At 46.9% G+C, this 27,433-nt stretch overlaps 1 protein-coding gene across 10 annotated transcripts in view; it reads right to left on the bottom strand.

Annotated features, from left to right (window-relative positions):
• The window catches only part of LOC119454526 (uncharacterized), an 83,788-nt gene that overhangs the window by 32,145 nt on the left and 24,210 nt on the right, over positions 1-27,433 (bottom strand). The window contains exons 1-2 of one of the 10 annotated variants that reach the window (XM_049666885.1): positions 25,946-26,252; positions 8,281-8,338 (exon numbers count right to left, since the gene is read on the bottom strand). The exons of 6 other annotated variants lie outside the window; for them this stretch is intronic. In XM_049666885.1, the coding sequence (XP_049522842.1) occupies positions 8,281-8,338; positions 25,946-26,114 (227 nt within the window). In that variant the 5' untranslated portion in view covers positions 26,115-26,252. Of the gene's footprint in view, positions 1-1,979; positions 2,359-8,280; positions 8,339-25,945; positions 26,253-27,433 lie in introns of those variants that run through there. 3 more of the 10 variants (XM_049666881.1, XM_049666880.1, XM_037715891.2) reach the window with 3 other exon arrangements.

Below are 27,433 nucleotides of genomic sequence, written 5' to 3'. Positions count from 1 at the left end.
AAAACTCTGAGGCTATTGGTTCATGTTCTGCGCTGGTATCTCTCCCAAACTTTAATGCTAAACGTCTATGATCGCTTCCCAGGCTATTTTTTTCCATTTTCGTCTATTATCATTTGGTCCAGTTGTTCGTAGACCATTTCTGAGACTAAGGCGTAGTCGATACATGACTGCCTGGTTCCGCATTGCCACGTTACCTGTCCATGACACTTATTCTCCCTGTTAACTACTATAAGGTTCTGTTCATCACACAAATCCAGCACTAGAGAGCCGTTGTAATCAGTATATCCATCTAAATCGTCCATGTGCGCGTTCATATCTCCCACTAATATCACCTGGCCCGAGTTACTGAACTCATTAATATCGCTTCAAATGCAATCGACCAATTCCTTATTTTTTTCCCTGCTATCACTACCTGTCCATAGGTAAGCTACTCCCAGCCACGTCTTGAAGCGAGCGCCACCAACGCCGTCTAGTGATCACTTCACGAACTAGACGAGGTGGCTACGACGGAGGAGACTGACCCACGGCCAGTGCCTCCTCTATTGACCCTTTTCGCGGAGCGGTTAGCTCTACAGGAACGAGATGGCGCTTTCGGCCACGCGCCATACGTTGCCTCAGCGAATGCGCACGAATACGAAACTATTACTGCTTCTACCCTGCTACTGTGCGATCAGCTGTTGAAAATGCAACTGGGTGTGCGCTAATGCACTGTGCCCAATTCATACTGCAAAATGTGTCACGATAAAGGGAAGACGTGTGCGGTAGTTCGCTGCAAAAATAGTGATTCACATATTGAATGGAATCAACCTGTGTCGCCGCTGCTACATAATGACTGCCTGTGTTGCCGCCCTTCGCGATGCACGGATTTCCTCAAGGATAAAAAATATAATTCATCCGCCTGCGCTGTATAGCCAACCTCCAAAGAAAGGACTTCAACTCCGGAACGTCGGCACTTTGGAGTGAGTACCGCTCGTTACAAAATGAAGTAGCGCCACTTACTGGCATAGTAAGTTTCACGCACGCTATCTACACACATCCACCCTTACTCGCACGAAAACTTACGCCCACCCTATCGCCAATGTGTGAGTGAAGAGGCGCACACTTGAATCAATGTGCCGAAGCATGAGTGACGGAGACTACACCGACAAGACACGAATCTTGGAAGCTGAATGTTTCGTGCCGGTCCACAGAGTAAGCGAGGGACTAGCGATAATATGTCTTTGCTACGAGCTACCGCAAAGTACAGAACATTTAAATTCCAAGCCTTGTGCACAGCAAGAACAAATTTATCGCAGCAGAGCACACCCGCGAGTGATTACGCTGAAAATAAACAATCAGATAGTGGCCGCACCGAAGAACTTTACTGAGTCAGAAATATGACAAGCCACTGGTTCAAAATGTTTGCCTAATAAAGAACGCAGAGCACACTGATCCCGATTTATTTCATAAGCGGAAAGATTGGACAGCTTGGAATACATTAATTTCTAGCCCCGCTCTTAGTACAAGCACCGTATACGCTGCTCACGCCGTTTGGACAAGGCGTAATGAGCTCTGAAAGCACTTACATGGCCTCTAAAGCTGTCACCCAAAGCTTCGTGTCGTGCACGCAGTCACCGGCTACGATACGCGTCGAAACAGCGGTTTGCTGCGCCTCGCCGGCGTCACGCGCTTGTATTGTAAACGCGGAGGCAACGGAGGCGGCTGAGGCAAGCAATGGACGCGTCACCACGTGATGAAACATAGCAGCGCCCACGGGAGCACCGCGAATAGGGTCACGGCGTAAGGAGCTTCGCCCCTAAAAGAAATGAAAAACTGTGCCCTTCCACTCTGTGAAGGATAACCAGCGAAGCTGTATTGGGATGACCATTATGAATAGTAAAAACCAGTCAAAAATGGTTTTTACTATTCAGTATGTACCAACTGACCCAGTCAGCTACTCTGCTGCAAAGACTATTATGGTAACAAACTCCCGCTCGAACCTCGCCCCGGCGAAACGTTCCGGAGGACTGTAGCCACATCGACGCCTTGCGTTGTACCACTCGCGGTACTCGGGGTCCTGACGGGCACAACGCTTTCGCTTGGCCTCCGCGGCCCGCTCCTCGTCGGTCGCATTCGCCCGCCGTCGACGCCCATATTCTCGCTGCTGCTGCCGCCGACGCTCCTGACGGGCCCTCACTTCGTCAGCAAGAGAGCTCGATGGTCCCGACCCGACGGCCGCTGCGCATACAGCGGCTTCGGCTACCCGTTGCTTTCGCGCCCATTCGCGCTTTTGTGCACGTCGGCGCTCTTCGACTTCTTCAGGAGGAACTACGCGCGGCCTGCCCATCACAAGTCCAAAGTGCGACTGCTGCTAACGCCCTCTAAGGTCGCTAGCAAAGAATAGAGTGTACTAGACAATGGTCGAGTGTAATCGAGTGGGCCGAACGGCGCTCTCCCGCTGAGACGCCGCGTGTGGAAAAATTGTGCGAGGGCGCTGCGAGCGAACTGGATTGGGGCGGAGACTCGCTCCGCATCATATTCAACGTAATTTCGCTGCGGGCGCCGAGGCCGATTGCGCATAGTACGCTCTTAAAATAGTGCTTTATTTCAACTGCAAAATTATGTGTACACCATTTTGCCAAACATATATATTTGAGGCATGGATTATACAACGCGACGTCTTCAATTTTGCTGTCGTTGTCAAGCGCGTCGTCTGCCAGCGCGCGCGCGTTCGCTACGCGGACGCTGGCGGACAGTACGTTCAACTGACCCGCACTGGCACCGTGCCAGTACGCCGGAAATTACGTCAAGCACGGCACGAGTTTCACGCACTGCGCGCTGCCAGACGAACGTCCGGAGCAGTCCGGAGCACCGGAGGTATGGTGCCGGAGGTGTGCAATCTTCCCTAGCGCCCTCTGTGCTGCGCGCCAGTAGCAGACGATAGCGTTTACACGGCCCCTTCGCTTCGGCAGAAAACTGTCGATTTCAGTCGTTTTGCAAGGAATGCAGTGAAACTTTACGTGGACGGCGAGTGTTTCAGATGCCTTCTTACGAAAGAACAGCTGAAACACCTCCAGGCAGGTAAGTATATCATGTTATTTAATGTGTTACTATCTGGAAGGAAATACACATTCGTAGACTTCGACCAGACAGCCGGATTGTAAGGTGTACGCATGGAACGCCAACGAGGAACTTACCGAAGGTCGCAGATGACACGCGAAGTTGCGTAACATGACCACTTTTGATGACGGTACGTGGGTCAAAGAATTAACATACCGCTCGAAATAATGCGATAATGAGCGCCACCACGCCGACAAACGTACGCAGACGAGATGGATCTGGACGAAAACGGCAGCGGCGGCCGCGGAGGTAGCAAAACAGGTGTGAACTTGGACAGGCGCGGAAAACATTTTCCGGCCGCTTTGGCCTTTCCGCCCGCTTGCCGTTTCCCAAGTGTGAACGTAGGCTATAGGATCCTGCGCGAGCGCGGCCTAACCGGCACCTGAAGGGAAGCGGCGGAAATGTATACCGGAGATTTCGACCACCTGGGGTCTTTAACGTGCACCTAAATCTAAGTAAACGGGCCTCGAGCGTTTTCGCCATCATCTAAAATGCGGCTGCCGCATTTGTTGCTTCATTTGTTGCGCATTAATTAATTCAGAATGCGGCCGCCACATTCTCGCCCAAAACTTCACGGAGTGTAGCCTATTGACAAACACCGTGACAGTTTTTTCCATATGCAGACATGATTCGCTGTAAATTACCAACCCAAACGGAAGCGCCTGCAGGAATGAAATTGTGATAGTAGCACCGGTTTCATGAATTATGTCAGCGCGAAGCGACGAGAACAAAAGGTGGGTAAGTGTGTGGGGGGGGGGGGGGGGGGCGGTTGAACAACCCCCCCCCCCCCCCCTGGCTACGCCCCTGTACGCATCTTTCTAATGCTGTGTGTTCTTTTCCTTTTGCCATGAAATAATAGATCCATCTAAAGTCCCCGATTTTATCGCTTCTCTACGAGCGAGTGGTGGTGACAGCAGCGAGAGACGTGCGGACAGCCATCCAACACGTACGGTGTGCATGGTCAACCTGCATGATTCTTATCGATCAGTGTGGTAACGGTATGCATGCCCACAAGATGATCACGTACGTGCACAATAAATAAATAAATAAATAAATAAATAAATAAATAAATAAATAAATATTACTATAGCATGGAGGTAAGGTAAAAGCGTAGAGTGTACGGAAGAAAAGGTACCGTGAAAAATACCAAGGAAGAGACGACAATAGAGAGAGTGAAAAGAGCGCCCTTTTCACTTTGCCTTTATTATCGTCCCTTCCTTGTTATTTTTCGCGCTGTTACATAAGTTGCAATGAACCAACTAGCCCAGAAAGCCACCATTCTGCAGTACCGTGAAGCATTACAATACACTGTAATTCTGTGCAGGTGGCAAAACAAACGGCCAGGCCAAGGAATGCGTCACTTTAGGGAGCGAAGGCGACACTATATAAAATCCTCGTTGAGAAGTTCACCCAGTGTATGCCCGAAGTTGGCCCAAAACTTAAAGACAAGAAAAGCATGTGGGCAACCACCGCCGGAGAACTCTCGAGTGAAACGGGCTTAGAGAGGACCGCAATGCAGTGCGAGAACCGCTTTAAAACCGTAAAGAAAAAAACATAACAATGAAAGGAAGCACAACCAGGCGCGGATCCAGGGGGGATGTCCAGATGTCCTGACCCCCCCCCCCCCCCCCCCCCTCAGATTTCTGCATCGCCCCCTCGCTGACAGGGGGATGGCACTGTCACAAAAAAATATGGCCACCAGCATTCTTCAAAAGTATTTTTCGCGAATACCAGTGGTAGCAGCCATGTAGAAGTAAAGCTAGCTCGCTCACAAGCTAAGTTGTATTCTGTAGGGGTGTGGTGTCCCGAAGTTGCCGTAGTTATTTTTTATCATGAGCACCTTGGACCTCCTTGCACCGGCCGTGCCTTACTCGTCCCGTCGGTGGCGTCGAATGAACGAGGGGACGTCCCTTTTGCCAAGCACGCCAACGTGCGCGTAAGCGCCTTCGCGCCTGATTAACTGTCATCGGTTGCCTCATTGGCTGTCATCGGTTCCGCGACCAACCTGCTTAATGAAAGAGATCTCTCACTGAAGTGTTCATATATAACTATATTATATAATTATATATAACTATAACAACTAACAGCTAAACTAAGAACTACGCATAGGCATTTTTTTTAACTGTAGCACTCACAGTTACACGTTGACAATATCCAGCACGAGCACAGCACCGTTCGTACGCTACAAGTTTTTCATTGTAAAACTTCGCAGTTTTATTGTCGTACATTAAGCATACCAGGCTCAAACCCGCGTTCTCGCGGAGCGGGGCGAAGCCTCGAGCCGCGTCTGCGAAGTGGGGGAGCGTGACGTCAGCGGCCAACGCCAGCGCGCGGGCCTAGGATGGCGTCGCGTGGTTATTGACCCTTTTCGCACGGCCGCCTGGATCGACGCGCGCGGCAGGGTTGCTCCGGCCGTCTCATTCGGACGGAGAGGGTGTAATTACAGAGGCTAGAACCCTTCTAGCCTCTATAGTGTAATTGCGGAAAGGGGCGTGGCCGCTGCTTTCGCCGCACCGCGGCGCGCGCCTCCCACCCCTCAACTCCCTTGCTACGGCTGCGCGCGAGACGATTTGCGCTATAATTCGCACTATAATGAAAATATCGCTTTATACGAAACCGCGAGAAGTTGTGCCGAACAAAAAGGCACACAAAAGAACCGATGTCCCTTGACGCTATTTTTTTTTCCTTCTTCTTTGCACTCCAGCCTCTGTCATGATGATGCTGCCCGAAACGCGTACACTCGTAAGCGAAAGTTTTGCGGGAAAATTATTTCCGCGCAGAGGCGTAGCCAGGGGGGGGGTTCAAACCCGCCCTGAAATTTTTCCTGCAAACCCCCCCACCCTTTTTTCTCGTCGCTTCGCGCTGACATAATTCATGAAACCGGTGCTACTATCACAATTCATTCCTGGGTGCTTCCGTTTGGGTTGGTAATTTACAGCGAATCATGTCTGCGTATGGAAAAAACTGTCACGGTGTTTGTCAAGGCTTTGACACTCAGTGAAGATTTGGGCGAGAATGTGGCGGCCGCATTCTGAAGCAACAAATGCGCAACAAATGAAACAACAAATGCGGCAGCCGCATTTTAGATGATGGCGAAAACGCTCGAGGCCCGTTTACTTAGATTTAGGTGCACGTTAAAGACCCCAGGTGATCGAAATCTCCTGTATGCATTTCCGCCGCTTGCCTTCAGGTGCCGGTTAGGCCGCGCTCGCGCAGGACGGAAGGCTGGTAATTACTGTTGTGTTGTTGAATCCCAAACCAGCAATTAGGGAAGGCTGGTAGTTGCTGTTTTGTTGTGGAATCCCAAACCAGCAAAGTACACACGAAGGGGTTGATGACAGCAGTGAAATTCCACCGACTCGCAACAGAATGCACGAAACAGACAGCCGAAAAGCATGAATTACTGCTGTGCGCAGTACAGCGTGAGTAAATTCTTGTTGCAGGCGCTGACAGTTCTCATCGGAGTTCACGCGTCCTGAGAAATTGATTATGTGCACTATGCACTGAACAAGACCGGAGTTCATTCCTGCATCACTAGTACACCAATCAGTCGAGATTCTGTGAGGTACAAGGCCGCTTCCTGTTTGCACCGGCGTAAGTGAAGCAGAAATGAGTTGCACGCACTACTTAAAATGCGTACACATGCCATATCTATGCTGTGCGGTGAAATATTCTGTACAGTTCTGAATCTGTTAACGTAAAGGCAATGACGACTGCACGCTCGCACACAGCGGAAGACACAGCGGCCCATGCACTTGCCGCAGGAAATGCAACCCTCTCGTATGAGGGAGCAGGGCGACGAAACCTTCGGGAAAAAAATCCTTACGCGTTTTTGCGCGTATTTAAGTTTTCTAGCGCAAAGACGCAGCGAACAAGCTATTGCTATGGGAGTAGGTATATATATATATATATATATATATATATATATATATATATAGCCTGGTCACGCGTGCATTTTCACGCGTATAGCCGTCCTTGACTTGTGAAACGCACTTCGCCCCGACGAGGACGACGCCATCTATGCTTAACGGAAATTAAAAATTAAGGATGTCTTCTCCGATCGCACGGGTCGTCTCAATGATGCGTTTTCGAAGACTGGTCCATTCAGCGGCGCGATGAGAGACCGTTGCTCCAAACCCCCACTGTACCTGTCGTACGTAATGTATTTACTGAGGTTATTTACTTTTTACTTAATTTCTTCACAAGCACACGCGAGGGGGGGGGGGGGGGGGGTCCCATGTCTTTGATATACATGTATAGAGTCTGCTTAAACTACTAATATTTATTATCGATCACGTGACGTAGAGGAAAGCAAAAGCTTGCCCCCCCCCCCCCCCCCCGGTCGGGCCGGTGAACCCCCCCCCCCCCCGAAAAAAATTTCTGGCTACGCCCCTGTTTCCGCGTGCTCAAGCGCAGCATGCCAATGGAAAGCCTGCACGCGAGAGAAGGCATTCGAGCTCTATCTGCTAGAAGGAATGCCAGCTTACTGACGAGGCAACCAAGATTTTTTTTTTTTTTTTCGCGAATCCGCAGCCCGCAAACTTTTGTGTATGACTTGCATTTCCCCCAGCTTGACCAATTGACTGTCAAAATACGCTTTGGAAAGCGAGAGATATGACTCGGAACTTTTAAGTGGAGAGCTGAAGTCGCGGCAGTCTTGCATCTGTACATGCGAATGCGCTGTTTATTGTGTTAAATAAGCGTGTTAAATAAGCGAACTCATCGCGCGTCTTCCTGCACGAAGTATCAAGCTGCTTACCTGAGTCGACAGCCACGGACAGACATTTTTCAGCAACTTTCTGAGCCATCAGTAAATAATTGAATGCCATGTTTGTATTCATGGCGAAATTACCAGCATAACGCATTCACAATATATACCTACAATTTATTTACGATAGCAAACACACAGCGCTTGTGCACTCGCAGTACTCCTTCAAACCCGGAGAACTTTTCGGCTCAGTGGCTTACTCATTAGTTTTTTGCGGTAAGCCACTGTGTCCGTAACCACTGCGCCAATATTTGAGAGTAGGGGCTTTATAAATTTGCTTGCAATTAATGAAGAAATCGCTGATGCATGCTCTTCGTTTGCCTGGCAAGCAAAAAGAGGGCAGCTCTCTAAGTGAGGACAAATTAACGCTCCACTGCTCCAGTTTCCTCCACTGGAAATTCGTGAAAACTTACACCAAGCTTTTTCTTGGTGCTCGACTTGCAGCACGGCACGCAGCGGTACAGCATGTTTCTGAAAAATACAGTAAATTACACGCAGAATTTCAGGCGAGATTATAAAAACAAATCACTTGTCTCAATTAAATATGGTACAACAATGTGAAATGCATATATGCTAGTTACACAGGGCCTTCAGCAGCAACACTTCCAAGTAACATATCTTCCAAGTAACATAACTTCCAAGTTCGAGGCTTGAAGGAAAAGCCGCTTCAGCACCACTGATGTATCGCGGGAGCTTCACAATGTAAATGCGACGCGCGTGCAAGGGCCCCAAATAATTAATTCGGCCGGTACATCAGGCTGGAGAAAATGTACTGCAAAATTATTATTACCACCGTGATGTCTGTATATGATCGAAGACTTCTGTGAACACAGCGCTCGACCCGAGAACGTACGTAGCCATACAGTGACCACGATGATGAAATACGTTTCTTTTGGAAGGGAAAAGCGAGCGCAAGAAAAGAATGACAAGCGTGGTCAGGGGAAGCGCTTATGCACAGCGGCAACTCACTCGCCAGAATACATGTCTCAAGGCGCATGCAATGCGCCACACAAAGTCGCATAAACACCCTGCCTATGCGTTAGCTGCATCTCTATCGTATTATGCTACAAAGAAACACCCTCGCTGTGTAAAGCCGGCTTAAGAATCTATCACCACGTGCCTTGATTATCGTGCAGTTTCTTGCAGCTGTCAGTCCACTTTGGGCCAACAATCAACCAAACTTCAGCACGTGCCAATGTCAAATGCGCATCTCTCCAAGCATCTCCACGGCCGCGACGCCGTCAACAGAGGTGTGGGAGCACAGCGCCGCCTCACGGCGCGCGGGGCTACTTCCTCAATTACATTTTTTCAATGGGGCGCTTGTCGAATGGGACGGCCGTAGCAACCCCGCCACGCGCGCCGATCCAGGCGGCCGTGCTTTTCGCGGAGCAGTTTGCTTTACAGGAACGAGATGGAGCTTTCGGCCGCGCGCCATACGTTGCCTCAGCGAATGCGCACGAATACGAAACCATTACTGCTTCTACCCTGCTACTGTGCGATCAGCTGTCGAAAATGCAACTGGGTGTGCGCTAATGCGCTGTGCCCAATTCATACTGCAAAATGTGTAACGATAAAGGGAAGACGTGTGCGGTACTTCGCTGCAAAAATAGTGATTCACATATTAATGAATGGAATCAGCCTGTGTCCCTTCAGGCGCAGCATCCACATTTGTGGACGCCAACTTCACAGCTAAATATCTCAAAATTAACTTTGAATCTCGCGCGCAAACAGTGCTCCCCCCATCTCTACATGTTGCTGCAGCAACCCGTGGCGCCATCTGCCGCACCTGACACAAAATAACTACAATAATAAATCTCAAAGATGGACGCCTCCACGTTTTACGGCGTCACACGGAAGTGGCTCTCACTTTTCAAGCTTTTGCGATATTCTATTCAATGTGGCATGAAATTCTGCATTTGTCAGTAATAGCTATAAGACACACCGCATGCCAATAAACAAGACTTTTGCAATAGGAAACAATTTATAGTGTTAGAAGGGGTGCGCAAAATACCGCGTCCACGATCGTGGACATTGCGCCTTAGTGCCGCCTTTGTTGTGGGGCAGCTGCTTTGGCGGGTGATTTTGGCGGTGCATCATTTCTGCACCCTGCGTGGAGAAATGATGGTTATTTGTGAAATCATGCATCAAAACGTCAGAAAGTTGATGATGCAACAGTAGAAGAAATCCTGATGAAAATATCAAATGGAGATGTCTCAGATGGAGACTTCTCTGATGATGAAATGGTAGAAGAAAATGAAGAAAACAGTAAGTTTGCTCTAGACTGTGAGACATTATTTTGTGTTCTCGGGAAAAAATATGGCACCAAACTGTCGAAGTTAGTTTGTCCCTAATTTACGCTGCTTCAGCCTGCCAATGGTCAGGTGAACGCATCCATGGCCACAGCTGCACTGCCGGCACGACCAGACGCCACGGTCATTACCTCGAACAAGCCTGCGACATCCAAGAAGGGTGAGATGAAATGGATGAAGAAAGATTTTGCTCCAAGTGATGTTGACTGCCACTACAATCCTGAGATAGCGTCGCGACCGCAGCAGCCACTTGTGTGTTGTAGCAAGTATTTCACCGAACAGATAATTGAAGACCTTGCTGAATTCACCAAGAGGTATGTCCTACAAAGAGACAGTACCGTATTAGTCACTGCGAAAGAAGAGATCAAAATATTTTTTGGAATGGTCATGCTAATGGGTGTTCTGAAATGCCCTCGCGTCAGAATGTATTGGCAACCTGCAACGAGGATTCCAGCAATAGTCAATGCGATGGGCGTGCAGATTCTTCAAAATCAGAGGCGCTCTTCACATAAGCGGCGCTGATGAAGAACGGTACCCCTACAGCCAACGCACAACGCTGCCGGGGAGAGGAATGCACATCCACCAAAAGCTGTGTCCGCTGCAGGAAGTGCAACATTTTTCTGTGTTTGACATCTCAGAACGACTGTTTTTATTTATTTCATAACAAATAGACTATTTCTGATAACTTTTGCAGAAAAGACTTCCTAAGCAGTGTTCCCACAATGATTATTTCCGAGCCTCCAAAATAATAGCGTGTGTTTTCTTCTTCATAACCTTTCACTGATATTACTGCTTTGAGGCGCAACGTCCACATATGTGGACGCCACGGAAAAACTTGACCAATCAATTTTTTTCTGAATTTCTTGTGGATTCCTTCTTTAATAGCGTTATTTATTCACAATCAGAACAAAAAAAAATTTTTGCTACGCCAGATTTAATTTGTGCCTGAAGGGACGTCAGTGGTTTACAGGGTTCTTCTTCTTTCTGGGGTTTTACGTGCCAAAACCAGTTCTGATTATGAGGCACGCCGTAGTGGAGGGCTCCGGATTAATTTTGACCACCTGGGGTTCTTTAACGTGCACTACAACGCAAGCACACGGGCGTTTTTGCATTTCGCCTCCATCGAAATGCGGCCGCCGCGGCCGGGATTCGATCCCGCGATCTCGAGCTCAGCAGCGCAACGCCTTAGCTGACTGAGCTACCGCGGCGGGTGGTTTACAGGGTGGTGATGCAGATTATAAAGGACAGACTGCAGGCATGGGTGGAGAGCGAGGAGGTGCTGGGGGAACTACAAAATGGCTTCCGGAAACAAAGAAGGTTAGAAGATAATCTGTTCTCATTGACGCAGTGTATTGAAATAGCAGAAAAGGAACACCGGCCCCTATGGCTTGCATTTCTGGATATCAAGGGAGCCTATGACAGTGTAATCCAAAAGGATTTGTGGGACATACTGGGCACTCTAGAGGTGGAAGATGGAGTAAGAAATCTTTTAAAAGATATCTATAAAAGTAACAGGGTGCTTATAAAATGGGAAAACAAGGTATCTGGGCCTATAGAGATACAGCAGGGGCTTAGGCAGGGGTGCCCTCTGTCACCTCTGTTGTTCATGTTGTATTTACAAGGATTAGAGAAAAAATGAGAGAGGAGCGGACTTGGCTTCAACCTTTCCTTTTTCAAGCAAGGAGAATGGATTAAAGTCATTACCAGGACTGATGTACGCGGATGACATTGTACTTATGGCTGACAGCAAGGAAGACTTTCAGAGATTAATGGACATCTGTGGTAAAGAGGGAGATAGCTTAGGTTTGAAGTTTAGTAAAGAAAAATCGGCAGTCATGATTTTTAATGACAATCAGGGCAGCGAGCATGGGATACAGGAGGTTACGCTGGAGGTGGTGGATATAAGTACAAATATCTTGGAGTGTGGATAAACAATGGGGCTGAGTACCTAACGGAACATGAAAAATATGTAACGGCTAAAGGTAGCAGAAATGCAGCTGTGATGAAAAATAGCGCACTGTGGAATTACAATAGGTACGAAGTGGTGAGAGGGATTTGGAAAGGTGTGATGGTCCCTATATATAGTTTGACTTTCAGCAATGCGGTTCTGTGCATGAGATCAGAGGTTCGAGCAAGGTTGGAAGTTAAGCAGCGAGGGGTAGGTAGACTGGCTCTGGGAGCACACGGAAATACACCAAATCAGGGGGTACAGGGTGACATGGGATGGACGTCATTCGAGGGCAGGGAATCTAGCAGCAAGATAGAATTTGAGGAGCGATTGAGAGAAATGGCAGAAAAGCGGTGGGCAAGGAGAGTTTTCAGTTATTTGTACATGAGGAGTGTTGACACAAAATGGAGGAAGCGGACCAGAAAATTGTCGATCAAATATTTTGACTGCAGGAGGGGTGCAAACCAAGAAACACCGGTTAAGAAAAAGGTTAAGGAAACAGAGAGGGGTCTGTGGAAAACAAGGATGCAGACGAAATCAGTACTGGGAATATACAGAACTTTCAAGCAAGAAATTGCTAAAGAAAATATCTATGATAATTCTAGGGGAGGCTCTTTGTTGTTTGAAGCCAGGACGGGAGTATTGCGGACTAAGATGTACCTAGTCAAGTACCAAGGTATAGGCACGTTGTGCTGTGCGTGTGGAGAGGAAGAGGCTGAACACCTCATACTTTTCTGTAAAGGGCTTAACCCCACAGTGCAAAGCAACGGGGCTGATTTTTTCAAAGCATTGGGGTTTAGGGACAGTGGAGGCAAAATAGACTTTAAGCGGGTAGAAATAACCAAACGGAGGTTATCTGAATGGTGGATAAAATCAAGGCAGGGGTGAAATTTCACCCTCCAAACAGTACAAAATATGTGAATAGTCACGGCTAGGTGGTGTGTGCCACCACCCGATTTAAAGGGTTCAGCCTCATCCATCCACCCATCCACGTGTTCCAGCATGAAGCGTGCAAGTGGAGCTACTGTAATTTGGTTGCATACTTTAATTTGTAATTTTTCTGCTAGGGGCGCTCAATGCGGCTCAATTTGTCATCTATTAATGTAAGTATATATAATAACCAACAAACATAGGTACGGTGTAATTTTTTACAGAATAAGCAGTCTATTGTTCTTATTGGACTTTTGTAATTAAAGTCCGTGCTTTGTTACCTGAATAAAGGTTTTGAGGCCTCACTGACGTGTGATAAGGAGCAGCCCACTGGTTTCGATTGCAGTCCGTGCCGTTTATAGATTGTACAGTTCTTTACTCTATCTATGGTTCTTTGTTCTATGATAGGGTGGTCGTTTCCTTTGAGCAGCATCACGCAGGTTCGTTTTATTTATATCAACAATATCTCAGCCAGATTATGTGTCCAACATTCGATAGCTGCCACCAAGCGAACATCTTTGAAGACAGTGAGCTTTATCAGCTGCGGCGTTTCACTGGCATAACGGCTGTTTGCACGGCTTCCGCCGTTAGTGATCTGCCGCATCTGGCCGTGTAATGACGTGTTGCTTGAAAAAAAAAAAAGTGCTAGCCAGCGCGAAAATTAATCACTGGAACCAAGCGCAGTCTGCTTGAAGACTACCCACGAAAGCGGATTAGCCTTGCAGTCCCTGGGCATGTGCGCCAGTGAGTAAAAAAGCAGTGCTTCGCATTTTTAACCTTGAATTTCTTTGCATGCGAGCTGGATAAAACAGATTCCTGTCGTCATTACTTAACCACTGAAACACCACTGAAAGAAATGCACACTCATAACAGTGTTGTGTTTGTGTGTGCTTTTCAGTCATGGAGCATTTTGTGCACTGTTCTTTGTCATACTTGAATCACAAACTCACCCACACTTCCACCATAGTAATTGAGGCTCTTTTTTCTTTAGACTTCAGCCTCCAAGACGCTGCTCATATTTGGACTCATCCCTTTGGACTCTATTGTCTCTGGACGTACAAGTCAATCGTGAACCTGTCACCACTGGAAGTAACATCAAGGGCCAGAATCCTCACAGGGTATGTTTCTGAAAACTTCAACTAGAACCGTGATTTGTTCATTTATGGGACTAACTTTTGTTTCACCATTTTCTGCTTGCATGTGTGTCATGGCTTTGTCCTTTATCTTTTCAGGAAGACGGACAAAAGATAGATTGTTGGTCTGCAAGTTGCCCACGCTAAGCCACAAGAAGCTCAACTGTCACCACAATGACAACAGGTCCTCTTGAACTACGTGCCTCACCATGAAATGTTTGGAAGTTTACCAGATAGAGGGGTGTGAGCCCTATTAGGAAAACAGCAGTCTACAGTTCTGTATCGTACCAAGCGAGAATGAGAAATTTGACACACAAGCTTAGTTGCTTTTAAGGGCATTTTATGACAATCGGAGAAGTAACATGTTGAGTCCCAACTTGTTTCTTTTCCAGTCATTATGGCCATGACGACCAGAACAGAAACAATGTAGCAAGCTCCTACTTGCTAATGCACAAACTCTGTCATCTGCTCTTTGCAAATCAGTTTGACGGGCATTAGTACCACGAAGTATCACATGCTCCCTCACAACGATAATTTGTTACATGAAAATGCAAAGAATTTTAAAATGATCAAAAGCGCTCAATGCAATTTTAATGCAATTTTAAGGAAATGATACTTCATGTTGCCAAACTCTGGCAGTCACCCTTCATTTGATTATTTTATTTTTTATTTTAAGTACCCTCAGGGCTGCGTGGCATTAAAGAGGGGAGGGGTTACAAAGTAGTAGAGTAAAACAAACAAGTGCAGTGAGTTCTGGCAACATAATGATTCTCCTGATTATACAATGTTAGCTAATGTTTTGCAAGAAAGTTTGTTATCTGCGATGGCTGCAATACTTGGTGGTTCCATTTCTGAGATGTACGGGGGATGAAAGATTGAAAGAAAGACTTCGTGTTACATGAATGAATTCGTACCTAACTGCGATGATCGACGCAGTTTGAAATGCACTGAGTATAAAGTCATGAAGTGCAGTGTGATGAAAAATTTTATGAAATAGCAAAAGACGTGCGACTTTGCAGCGATTAGCTAGTAAAATAAGTGCTAGGTTAGTTTACATTGAGGTTATACTCGCGGTACGGTTATAGTTATAAAGAATGAAACGACTAGAGTTATGTTGTACTAGTTCAAGTGAAGTAATAAGATAAATGCGACTGGGATCCTGTATTCCAGATGCATATTCAAGTTTCGAGCGAATTAGAGTCTTGTAAAGCTGTACTTCTAAAGTAGACGGTGCTTTGGAAAAGTTGCGCCGTAAGTACTCGAGCATGCGATTGGCATTGTTAATGACATACTCTATATGAATGGTCTAATTTAAGTTATCTGTAATGTGTACACCTGAGATTTATATGACATGACAAAATCTAAGGGAACGTTGTTAACATGGCAAGTGCTACGATTAGAATTAGATGTGGATGCGCGCATTATTTTACATTTGTTTACTAGTAGAGGCTCATATACAGTTTGCATGAAATCAATAACTAGGCTAGCCGTTTGCCATAAGAGATGGCTAGAAAAGGCAAGCTCACACAACAGGCCAGCCTATTACACACTTCACTAACTTGAGAAATCAATAAAACAATTTTTCTTTCTCTTCAAACAGCAGATGACAAACTTCAGCACAGTGTGCTCCCAAAAATATTTTGAAATGTACTCGCAGGATAAGTTCAGCTTAACATTCAGCTAATCAACAGTGAACGAGCACGGGAAACCTCAGCGTGGGAACTTGTCTTTGTATCGGCCCTCACAAATATGTTTGCTTGGTGAAACGCTGGCTCCAAGCTGAGGCTTCCCTCGCCCACCTCCGTTACTCAACTGAAGTGTTCATCTCCTTGCAACCTCTTGTTTGAATACATATACCGAGATTCTTTTTCAACATGAAGCCGCAGATTGCATTTCCCAAGGATCTGTGAGCATTAATTGGGCTTGCTTATATATTCATTTCGTGTATTTGTTTATTCACACAATATTTGCAGAAGTCCTTCTAAGCACTGCTGTCTCCATAACGTTCCTTGGTTTCCCTACGAGTACTCCACTTGTGTCAAAGCCTTTACTGCCGCACCTGAACACTAAATGTGCAGCAGAAGAAAATCAAGAGCAGACAATATTTGATGTAAAATTTAGCATAACGTTCCCCCCCCCTACACTTTGTGCCTCTCCAATGTGTTACGAGAGCAATGGGACATTGCAGCTCGAGCTTATCTTGCTGACAGTACATTTTTGCTGAGGAATTTTTTATGTTCCTTTCTTTAATCTAGCTGAAAGCATCGAACGCAGAGAAACGTCAAGCAGCACTGTACGCAATCTAAGTACCAGGGCAGCTCGGCATAAATATCACTGTCTGAACCTTCGTTCTCCCTGCTTTACGGCACGCCGAACACGATGAGAAAACTTCGCTCGATTTCAGCTTTGGATTCCATTAAATAGATGGTTATCTGTGTTTCTGTATGTTGTAAACTCAGTGATGGACAACATTAACCCCTTAAGTGCTTTGGACGAGCAGAGCTCGTCCTGCCCAAACTGTCCCCAAACTGCTTTGGACGAGCAGAGCTCGTCCTAGCAGAATAGGTACACCCCTCTAGCGTTCAGGATGAGAAGCGCTTGTTTACGGCTTAAATTGCGTGTAATCTGCCAGATGGCAGCATTTACTTGATGATTTAGTTTTGTTCTGCGGTAGGAGCGCGGTTTTTGTATGAAAAGATGGCGTGCGGTGGCGGCGACCCATGCATAGCTGGTCCGTCAACGCGAAAAAGAAGCTTTTCATTTTTGTCATCTTCTTCGAGTGATGATGATTCGGATACAGATGTTTATCTTGTGTCCGGAAGTGATGACAGCGATGACGGTGAATTGAGCAGCTCCTCCGGTGATGATGAAGACAGCTCGAAAGCGAACATCGCGAGTGCTCGCCAGTGGATCCTGCTTGATGTGGACAATCCTCCTGTGAAGCCTCCTCGCTTTCCCTTCTTGGCCATTCCAGGCAAGACTTTCAACTTGTCATCGTCAGATGACCTTATGGAATATATTCAGCAGTTTCTGGACGATGAACTCATATCACTAGTGGTAGACGAAACCAATCGCAAAGCGGTTGAAACGTTGAAACGCTCTCCTCCGAGTGAACACTCCCGCCTCAAAAAATGGGTGCCGGTTACAAAGGAAGAGATGTGGGTATTCCTTGCACTCCTGCTACTGCAGGGAATAGCTCACAAGCCTCGACAGCAGTGGTACTGGTCCAAGAACAAGTTGTTGTCTACACCTGTTTTCGGAGAGGTTATGTCCTGCCACCGGTTTCTGCTAATTATGCGAATGTTGCACTTTGTGGACAATGCCAGCATCACCGATCTTAGTAGCCATCCACAGCCGAAGCTGTGCAAGATGTGGCCATTTTTGGAGCGATTGTTGAAGAATTACCGCTCGGCATATATACCAGAAACAATAGACGAAAGTCTAATGCTCTTCAAAGGAAGACTTGGATGGGTGCAATACATCCCGCTCAAAAGAGCAAGATTTGGCTTGAAATTTTTCTTGCTTTGTGAGGCATCTTCGGGATATGTGTGGGATGTCTTGATCTATACAGGAAAAGGCACAAATCTAGGCACGCCAGCAAATCTTCAACCTTGTTCACCAATGGGTACCAAAGTTGTTATGAAGCTCATCGAGCCTTTGCTAGGCAAGGGGTACTGCCTGACGATAGACAACTTCTATACTTTGCCAGAACTCGTCGACCTCCTCATCCAGCACCGCACGGATGTGTATGGCACCGTGAGACCAAACAGAAAAGACATGCCTCCAGATTTCCAGACCAAGAAGCTGAAGAAGGGAGAGGTGCAAGCCTACCAGCGCGGTAAATGTATTGCTCTCCAATGGCGAGACAAAAAAGTAGTCTCCGTTATAGCACAGTGCACACTGCAAGCATGGAGACTTTCAAAGATTCTAAAGGGCGAGACGTCACAAAGCCCAGCATCGTGCGTGATTATAATCACACGATGGGCGGTGTGGACAAGTCAGATCAGATGCTGTCTGACTACCCTGTCCCTAGAAAACGGCAGAAGATCTACTACAAGAAGATCTTTCGACACTTGATCGATGAAGCGACGTTTAACTCTTTTGTCTTGTACCAAAAAGACGGAGGGAAGATGAGCCACCTTGACTACCGCCTCGCCCTAATTGAGGCGATCCTGACTAGGTACCTTGATCCTTCAAAAAAGACAAAGCGCGGCTGACCGTCTGATGTGCTTGACGCTGTGCATCTCAAGGAACAGCACTTTGCTTCTTACATCCCGCCAAGCGAAACCAAAGCAGCACCAACAAGAAAATGCTTAATTTGCTGTCGGACGCGAGGAGAAAACGAGAAAAAGTTGAGAAAAAAACTCGCTTTTGGTGCAGGAGCTGCAACAAGCCGCTTTGCGTTATTCCATGTTTCGAAATTTTCCACACAGTCCCGAAGCTTCCCGAGTGAAATAGCCCAAGGGTACTTATCCTACACAAGGGAACAAATATGTGACGTCTGCAACTGTTTTTTATAAGGTTTTTATTTATATTAGCAGCAGGTAGCTGGTCTCCTATGTATTGTTCCGAAATAAACTTTATTGTGTTGATTTGACTAAGTATGTGGTGCAAATATTTTTTCAACATCGGCTAGCTGCTTTTTAGTACAATCAGATTCGAAATCAGCAATAAAAAAAATAGGCACTTTTGCTTCGGAAATTGTCAAAAAAAATAGAGCACTTAAGGGGTTAAGTCCACCTGAGCTGTACGAAAATTGTGAGCATGTACTGCCTCATTCACCATTGACAATGGGTACCCTGCACTGTTCAGAGGGTGCTACGACGTTTACATTTTTTACCCCAGCGTCGCCGACACCGGCCGCTAGAGAGGTGATGAAAATGATACGCCATTTCAAACGATAGCGGTCACTTTTCGTCGCTCGTCACCATAAAATGGTTCCCGGCCAACATGGGTGCCAACGTATATCCCGATGTTCCAAACGCCAATGAATTTGCCCATGACCGTGTGCGAGGTTTTGCTAACCGCGACAGTCCCGGCGGATTCGAAGGCAGGGACGCCGGGAGGTACAGGGACTCGCTCCTCACTTTCCACGAGATCTTGACTCATTATCATCTTTCGCGAAGGGCTTTTCCATTTCCTCACCCTAGACTCACTCGATCGCAATCGACGGCCTTTAGGATGCTCCAAACGGGGTCTTTCCCTTCGAGGGGCAGATTTAGTCACTTCTTGCCCAACATCGAACCGCAATGTCCGGACTGCGGAGAGGCATACCGCTCATTAGCTTATATGCTCTGGCAATGTCCTGCATTACGCGACACAGAGTTCAACAACGAAGAGGACTGAGAGGAAGCCCTTAAAAGCGGCGACCTCTTGGTTCAACTTCGGGCTGTCCAGAGGGCCTGCGAGAGGGCGGAGAGCCACGGTCTTCCGGTCCCTGCGTGGGAGCAGCCTGCGACTGCTACCGACTCCCCCTGAAAGGGGGCGTCCCAACGCAGTTCCTCAGTAAAAGTTCTTTGTCTGTCTGTCTGTCTGTCGTATGAGTGTTATGCCCTGCGCATGCGCACTTTCGACGTTTTCACTACTGGGACAGTCTTGCCTCGTGATAAGCAATTAAAAGTGTCACGCCCAATGTATACAGCGTCTTTCCAGTTTTGCTTCGCCCACTCGCTAGGCTGTGTGTTCTGGCGCTGCTGTCTACTCTGCAAAGCTTTAGCGCAGAGTGCCTATAAACAATGTAAGCTTACTTGTTTGAATTGTTTTATTGCCAGTTGAGGCCTCTCGGTCACCTGGTGACATAATAAAGATATCTGTAGTCATGTTAGAGTACAGTACACACGAATACCGCCCCGAAAGCCGCAACAAAACGCCCAAAACCAGCGAGCGCGCAGCGCGACGAGCCTGATGAACCGCTAACGTAGCGGCCATATTGCTCACTGTGTATGATACTGTGTATCACTGATACTGTGTGTGTGTATCACTGTGTATCACTATATTGCTCACTGTGTATGATACTGTGTATGATGAGGATGGATGGATGGATGGATGGATGAGGCTGAACCCTTTAAACCGGGCGGTGGCATACGCCACCTAGCCATGACTATTAACGTATTTTGTACTTTGTGGTGGGTGAAATTTCACCCCTGCCTTGATTTTATCCACCAATCAGATAACCTCTGTTTGGTTATTTCTACCCGCTTAAAGTCTATTTTGCCTTCACTGTCCCTAAACCCCAATGCTGTGAAAAAATCAGCCCCGTTGCCTTGCACTGTAGGGTTAAGCACTTTACAGAAAAGTATGAGGTGTTCAGCCGTTTCCTCTTCTTCTCCACACGCACAGCACAACGTGTCTATACCTTGGTACTTGACTCGGTACATCTTAGTCCGCAATACTCCCGTCCTGGCTTCAAACAACAAAGAGCTTCCCCTAGAATTATCGTAGATATTTTCTTTGGCAATTTCTTGCTTGAAAGTTCGGTATGTTCCCAGTGCTGATTTCGTCTGCATCCCTGTTTTCCACAGACCCCTCTCTGTTTCCTTAACCTTTTTCTTAACCGCTGTTTCCTGGTTTGCACCCCTACTGCAGTCCAAATATTTGATTGACAGTTTTCTGGTCAGCTTCCTGCATTTTGTATCAACATTCCTCATGTACAAATAACTGAAAACTCTCCTTGCCCACCGCTTTTCTGCCATCTCTCTCAATCGCTCCTCAAGTTCTATCTTGCTGCTGGCTTCCCTGCCCTCGAATGACGTCCATCCCATGTCACCCTGTACCCCCTGATTTGGTGTATTTCCGTGTGCTCCCAGAGCCAGTCTACCTACCCCTCGCTGCTTAACTTCCAACCTTGCTCGAACCTCTGATCTCATGCACAGGACCGCATTGCCGAAAGTCAAACTAGGGACCATCACCCCTTTCCAAATCCCTCTCACCACTTCGTACCTATTGTAATTCCACAGTGCCCTATTTTTCATCACAGCTGCATTTCTGCTACCTTTTAACCGTCACATATTTCTCATGTTCCGTTAGGTACTCAGCCCCATTGTTTATCCACACTCCAAGATATTTGTACTTATCCACCACCTCCAACGTAACCTCCTGTATCCTATGCTCGCTGCCCTGATTATCATTAAACGTCATGACTGCCGATTTTTCTTTACTAAACTTCAAACCTAAGCTATCTCCCTCTTTACCACAGATGTCCATTAATCTCTGCAAGTCTTCCTTGCTGTCAGCCATAAGTACAATGTCATCCGCATACATCAGTCCTGGTAATGACTGTTTAATCCATTCTCCTTGCTTGAAATAGGAAAGGTTGAAGCCAAGTCCGCTCCTCTCTAATTTTTTCTCTAATCCTTGTAAATACAGCATGAACAACAGAGGTGACAGAAGGCACCCCTGCCTAAGCCCCTGCTGTATCTCTATAGGCCCAGATACCTTGTTTTCCCATTTTATAAGCACCTTGTTACTTTTATAGATATCTTTTAAAAGATTTCTTACTCCATCTTCCACCTCTAGAGTGCCCAGTATGTCCCACAAATCCTTTTGGATTACACTGTCATAGGCTCCCTTGATATCCAGAAAGGCAAGCCATAGGGGCCTGTGTTCCTTTTCTGCTATTTCAATACACTGTGTCAATGAGAACAGATTATCTTCTAACCTTCTTTGTTTTCGGAACCCATTTTGTAGTTCCCCCAGCACCTCCTCGCTCTCCACCCATGCCTGCAGTCTGTCCTTTATAATCTGCATCACCACCCTGTAAACCACTGTTATGGGACGGTAGTTGTTTATGTCGGCTTTGTCCCCCTTTCCCTTATATACCATGCTCATCCTGCTCAGTCTCCACCCGTCGGGGGCTTTACCGTCCATTATCATTTTGCTCACTGCCTCTCTTAATGCTTTCTTAGATTTTGGGCCCAATGTCTTTATCAACATAATTGGGATGCCATCAGGACCTGTCGACGTGCTACTAGGAACCCTCTTCTCTGCCCTTTCCCACTCGCTTTGTGCCAGTGGAGCCACTGCACTGACTAGTCCATTCTCACCTGATTGAGCACATGCTATGTTTCGTTCTTTAAATTTTTCTGCCATCATTGTTCTTATATGTTCCATTGCCTCATCTCCCTCTAGTCGAACACCTTGAGCTGTAACTATAAACCTCTGCTCTAGGCTAGTCTTATTACTCAAGGAGTTGAGATGTTTCCAAAATTTCTTCGCTGCTTTTCTATCCTTTTTGTTTACTTCTGACAACCATTGGCTCCCCTTTCTTCTGATCTTCTCATTGATCAAATTGGATGCTTCCCTTCTACAGTTTAAGAAGTTATTCCATTTTCTACCTACATCAGCTTCTGGTTCACCCCTCTGCTTTGAATATCTGTGTTCCCTGGATGCTTCCTGACGTTTCTCTATGGCCTTCTTAACCTCCTCATCCCACCAGCTCTTGGGTTTACGTCTTCTGTTCCCTTTTGTCCTGACTCGTACCTTAGTAAGCTCTAGCTCAAATAGTCCTGTTAAATTTGCATATGTCCATTCTGTTTTTGTATCCTCTGAAATTACTTCTTCAATTTGCTGGGTTGCTATTTCAAGCTGCTTTTCCGAGTAAAATATCCCACCTGGTTGTTCATCTTGCCTCCTACCTACTTTCATTTCCCTTCTAAAACTCACCTTAATACGTTTGTGATCACTACCTAGACTTCTGGAGCCATATTCATCTATGCTCATTACATTTAGCCTATCGTGCATCCTATGTGACATTAGTGCATAATCTATCGTCGACTGCAGGCTCCCTACCTCCCATGTTATGTGCCCTTCACACTTCTCAGTACTGTTGCATACAACTAAGTCATGCATTTCACACATATCCAGCAACATGTTGCCTGTTGAGTCTGTGTACCCGTCCATGTCTTCTATGTGTGCGTTCATATCTCCTAGTATAATAATCTCGCACCCTTCTCCTAGCTCATTAATGTCACTTGATATGCATTCCAGCATTTTTTTGTTTTCCTCTTTGGCATTTGCTCCTGTCCACAGGTATACAAAGCCAAGGAGTGTCTGCTCTCCTGCAACTTTCCCTTTTAGCCATAAATGCTCCTTGCATTCCTGTTTGACCCTTTGCCAGTTCATACTTTTATGAACGAATGCACCAATTCCACCCCCTTTTCTGCTGCCCTCTGTTCTATTGCAATATTCCCATGCATAGTCAGGATTACAGGGAGGTTGCTCCATGTCCCTAAGATGCGTCTCCACAAACCCGTATACCATCAGCTTTTCTTGCCTTAGTTGCTTGTCTATCTCCTCCCACTTCAGCCTATTCCTGCCACCTTGCATGTTAATGTACCCTATGTCAGAATGACCTTGATGATGTTGATGAGTTTGATGACCTTGATGACCTTGATGAGTTTTGATTTTGCCAGCGCCATCTCTCGGTCGCATACTTTAGTTTACAACCCCCCCGCCACTGCAACGCTTATTTCCGTTGCACTGTGGAAGGTACAGTTTCCCTTCTCTAAGTTTGTATGGGTGTTCTGTGGCTAGACCATGGTGAGCTACACGGGCTACACTCCGCGGCACGGAGAAGACCGTCCAGTGTTGCCGAGGGCGGGAAACTGCACTCGTGTGCTCTCGGCATATCAAGCTTTGCAACCCGTGTGCAGCCACCCTGTGGTGTTGACAACGTACCTGAAATACGACCATGAATACGACATTGTGTGTCTTCAGTATGAGCGGTGCTGCTCTGTGATTGCCATGGAATGAAGACAATGAATGAATGAATGTGTGTGGTTTAGTGGCGCAAGGGAGAATGAAGACAGAGATCGAAACTGCCTCGGTAATGCTGGTTCTTTATTGGTTGGTTCTTTATTCCATGGCCATATTGCTCACTACAGAATGATGATATTAGTTTTCATTTTTCCTGCGCCATCTCTCTGTTGCATACTTTAGTTCACAACGCCACCGCTACGCTTATTTCTGTTGCACTGTGGAAGGTACAGTTTCCCCATGCATACGCTCGAAGCCAGCGCGCCAAGGCGGGCTTGCGATGGCAGCACCACGCTATTGCGAGCTACCGAGCTACCGAGCTGTTGCTACCGAGCTGTTGCGGCAAGCTGCCGCTTCTCGGCCGGGCGTTACGGCCTGGGAACTTTTCACCATCCCTGTAGTACCTAGTACACTCCAATCCACGTGTCTTTACAGAGGGCAATAAGGGCTCTATTCTCGACCTGCAAGGTGCCTGCACGGCCGCCATTATCCACCATGTTGACTCTCTGATTGGCTGTCGACAGGTCAAGTGCATTTGAAATTTGTGCCGGGAAGCGGAAGTTTTGCAAAATGCCATTTTGCATTTTTATCAAGATGACGAAACGTGAGGTGGAGCTGCAAATTTTATCGACTAATACCTTTTCCCAGTCCTTGGCAACTTTATTGCGATGTTAGCGTTTCAAAAAGAGAGTGAGCGGTAGCGTGCAAAAGCCAGTGCAATGCATCTGCAGTTTGGTGAATATTTGATGGCAATCCACCATAATCGTCATGTCAGCTTGCTGACTGGCTGAAGGAATATGCCGTGAGCAGCGTTACAGGAAGTGCCGTTTCGTAAATGTTAATTTGACGTTGCGTGATGTTGCGATGGGCTGCCATTGCAGAAATTTTGCGCCATAATTTGTGGTGCGACGAAGAGTGCGAATTATGCTAATACGCAGCTATATGCAATGGCAGCCGAGAGGCATTGGTAACGCCGCATTTTCCCCGTCGTTTGGGGCCACGAAAATCTTTTGATCATAACGCGTGCTCATAGCAATTGCATCGCTCTCGGGAGGTGTTGGCATTTGTGTTTTGGACCATCAATTCAAACAAAAAGAAAACATTATTTGAAATAATACTGTTTGAACACTATAAACCATTGTGCGACGTTTTGCACTTTTCATTATTGCGTTTGTACTGTAATCAAGATGAATGACTCTTCGCATCAGAGGCTATGACAATGGTGGCTTTTTAATTTATAAGAAGAATTGTACGCAAGGCAATGCCTTTAAGTTTCCTAACGCGGTGTGAGTAAGCAGCGAAGTGAGCAAGAGATGGCAGTGCCGGCGCTTGCGTAGCACAAGCGGATACCTGTGACGCGTGCAACGCTATTCGTGATTTTTGGCCGGTTCTGAGTCAGCAGAGTCACTTGCGTTTCTCGAGACAGAGATAACGCTGCCTAGAATGTGCGTTCATCACCACTGGTAGGTCGCATATGACGTTCCAAGGTAGAAAACAAGCGCATCAGCGCCAATATACGATGACTCATTCCATTTCCGTGGACACGCATCCTAGGTAACGATGCAGACGGCCTGTACGCAGCAGACAACAGAAGCGAGAGACACTTTTGACGGAATAATCCCCCACTTTGAACTAGATGCTTTATTTTTACTGAGGAGTAAAACTATTCTGCTTTATCAAGAATGCTAGGTTCATTACCTCCATTTCAGTTTCTTAGGTGAAACGTAAAGTTTGCGCCATGTTACGGAAGCAAATTGGGGCCATCAGCGCCATTTCGTAAGCGTCACGCCTACGTCACGCCTTGAAGAAAATGGCGGAATGTCCAGAATAGAACCCTAAGAGCACAAACGTCTTGCATGAAGCATATATGGCTGACGGGTCGGCTGGGAAAGGAGGAGGTGGCCTTGGGATTGGTGTGCCTGGGAACAGGCAGTGGCTCACATGAGCAGAACATGCAAATTCTAGCATGCCTAAAGAGAGATCAGGCTGATCTAGTTTGACTTACCAATATAGTAGCGGACTTTTGCTTGTATAGAGGAGCTTGGCAAGACAACATGCCAGATGTGCAGACTGTTTCTGGAATGGGCAAACAAGACCAAGCCTGCAATGGCAAATAAAACTCCCAAGCGTACTGGGAAAATCACTTGGGCAGTGAGAGACATGACATCCTGCATTGAGTACTGTTTTATGTCACAGGCCCTTTTCCAATGTCTTAGTGAGATGGTAATCAATACTACTCGGCAGGACAGTGCTGGTAGTGCCCACAACAGTTTTCAGTTGTTTTTTGGTGCTGTGGGCAGCAAGGCTGTCTGTACGGCTGGGTCACCTGATGCACTGCCTGACTTGACTACTAAGAGTGTCAGCAATCTGCTCGAGAAGGAGGCTGAGGCAACCAGCATAAAGTAGTATACAGGGAAGAATGGTTGCAAAGAACAGCAACTTCAAGACTCAATTTCAGTGCCCTGGGAGCCAGGAGAAACAGAACAGTGGAAGGCACGGTGTGGTAAGGATGTCGCTGCAGGATTAAAAGCTAGCATGTGGGCACCACAGAGAGGCTGTGAAAGACAAGTTCGATGCCAGTAAAGTTCTAAGTCGCTGGTGTACACATCAGGAAAGAAAGCAGCAAATAGCTGATATGGTCCAACAGAAGTTCCTACTGGAACTGAAATCAGTGGGTCAACAAGCAGGCAGGAAAGTGCAGATATCTGCAGCCCCTCCATCCCACAGCTGACATTGAAGGTGTGATGCGAGCACTGAATATGACCGTAAAATTGCTTGGAGTTCATGGAGACTCCACGGCAAGGAAGCTTCATTCTCAGCGTATCACTCCTGTGAGTACACGGAGTCCAGCTCATTGAGGGGAGAGCAGATTACACAGGGTGAACTGGAGCGAGCCCTAAAGTGCATTGTAGAGAAGTCAGCAGCATGACCGGACAGCATTCCCCACTCAAGAGGTTCGGAAAGAACGACCAAAAGCTCCTGCTGGATGCCCTCGATACAGTACTACTACGTGAGCATGTACCACTCAGTTAGACCTCCAGGATAAGGCTGATGTAAAAAAAAGGGCTCTGACCTGCCTGAAAGTTGCAGGCCAACATCAAAACTGCCCCATATGGGCTGTTTGCGCATATCCTCAGGGGGTAGGAGTCAACAATGAGCAGAGTAGACACGCACATTGTGTTAACTACAGAATGGCTTTAGGCCTGGGCAATGTCTGGAGGACAACTTCCTTATTGCCTCCCAGATGATAGACAGCCAGGCCCGAGAGTCGGGAGCTGGTGATAGCTTTCTTGCACATTGCTCAAAAGTGTGACTGCATTGTGCATGAAAGCTTGTGGTCGTTAGTGCAGGGAATGTAATTTTCTGATAATTTCTTTCGCACTTTGAGGGCCCTGTATGCCGACAACTACACAGTGATAAACTGGGGGAATAGCAGAACTTGCTCTATGCAAGTCCAAAGGGGTCTGAGACAAGGTTTCCCCATGTCACTGCT

Source organism: Dermacentor silvarum, chromosome 5, assembly GCF_013339745.2.
Source record: "Dermacentor silvarum isolate Dsil-2018 chromosome 5, BIME_Dsil_1.4, whole genome shotgun sequence".
Taxonomy (NCBI): Eukaryota; Metazoa; Arthropoda; class Arachnida; order Ixodida; family Ixodidae; genus Dermacentor; species Dermacentor silvarum.
The sequence above is the reverse complement of the archived record's forward strand: the minus strand, read 5'-3'. Positions and strand labels throughout refer to the sequence as shown.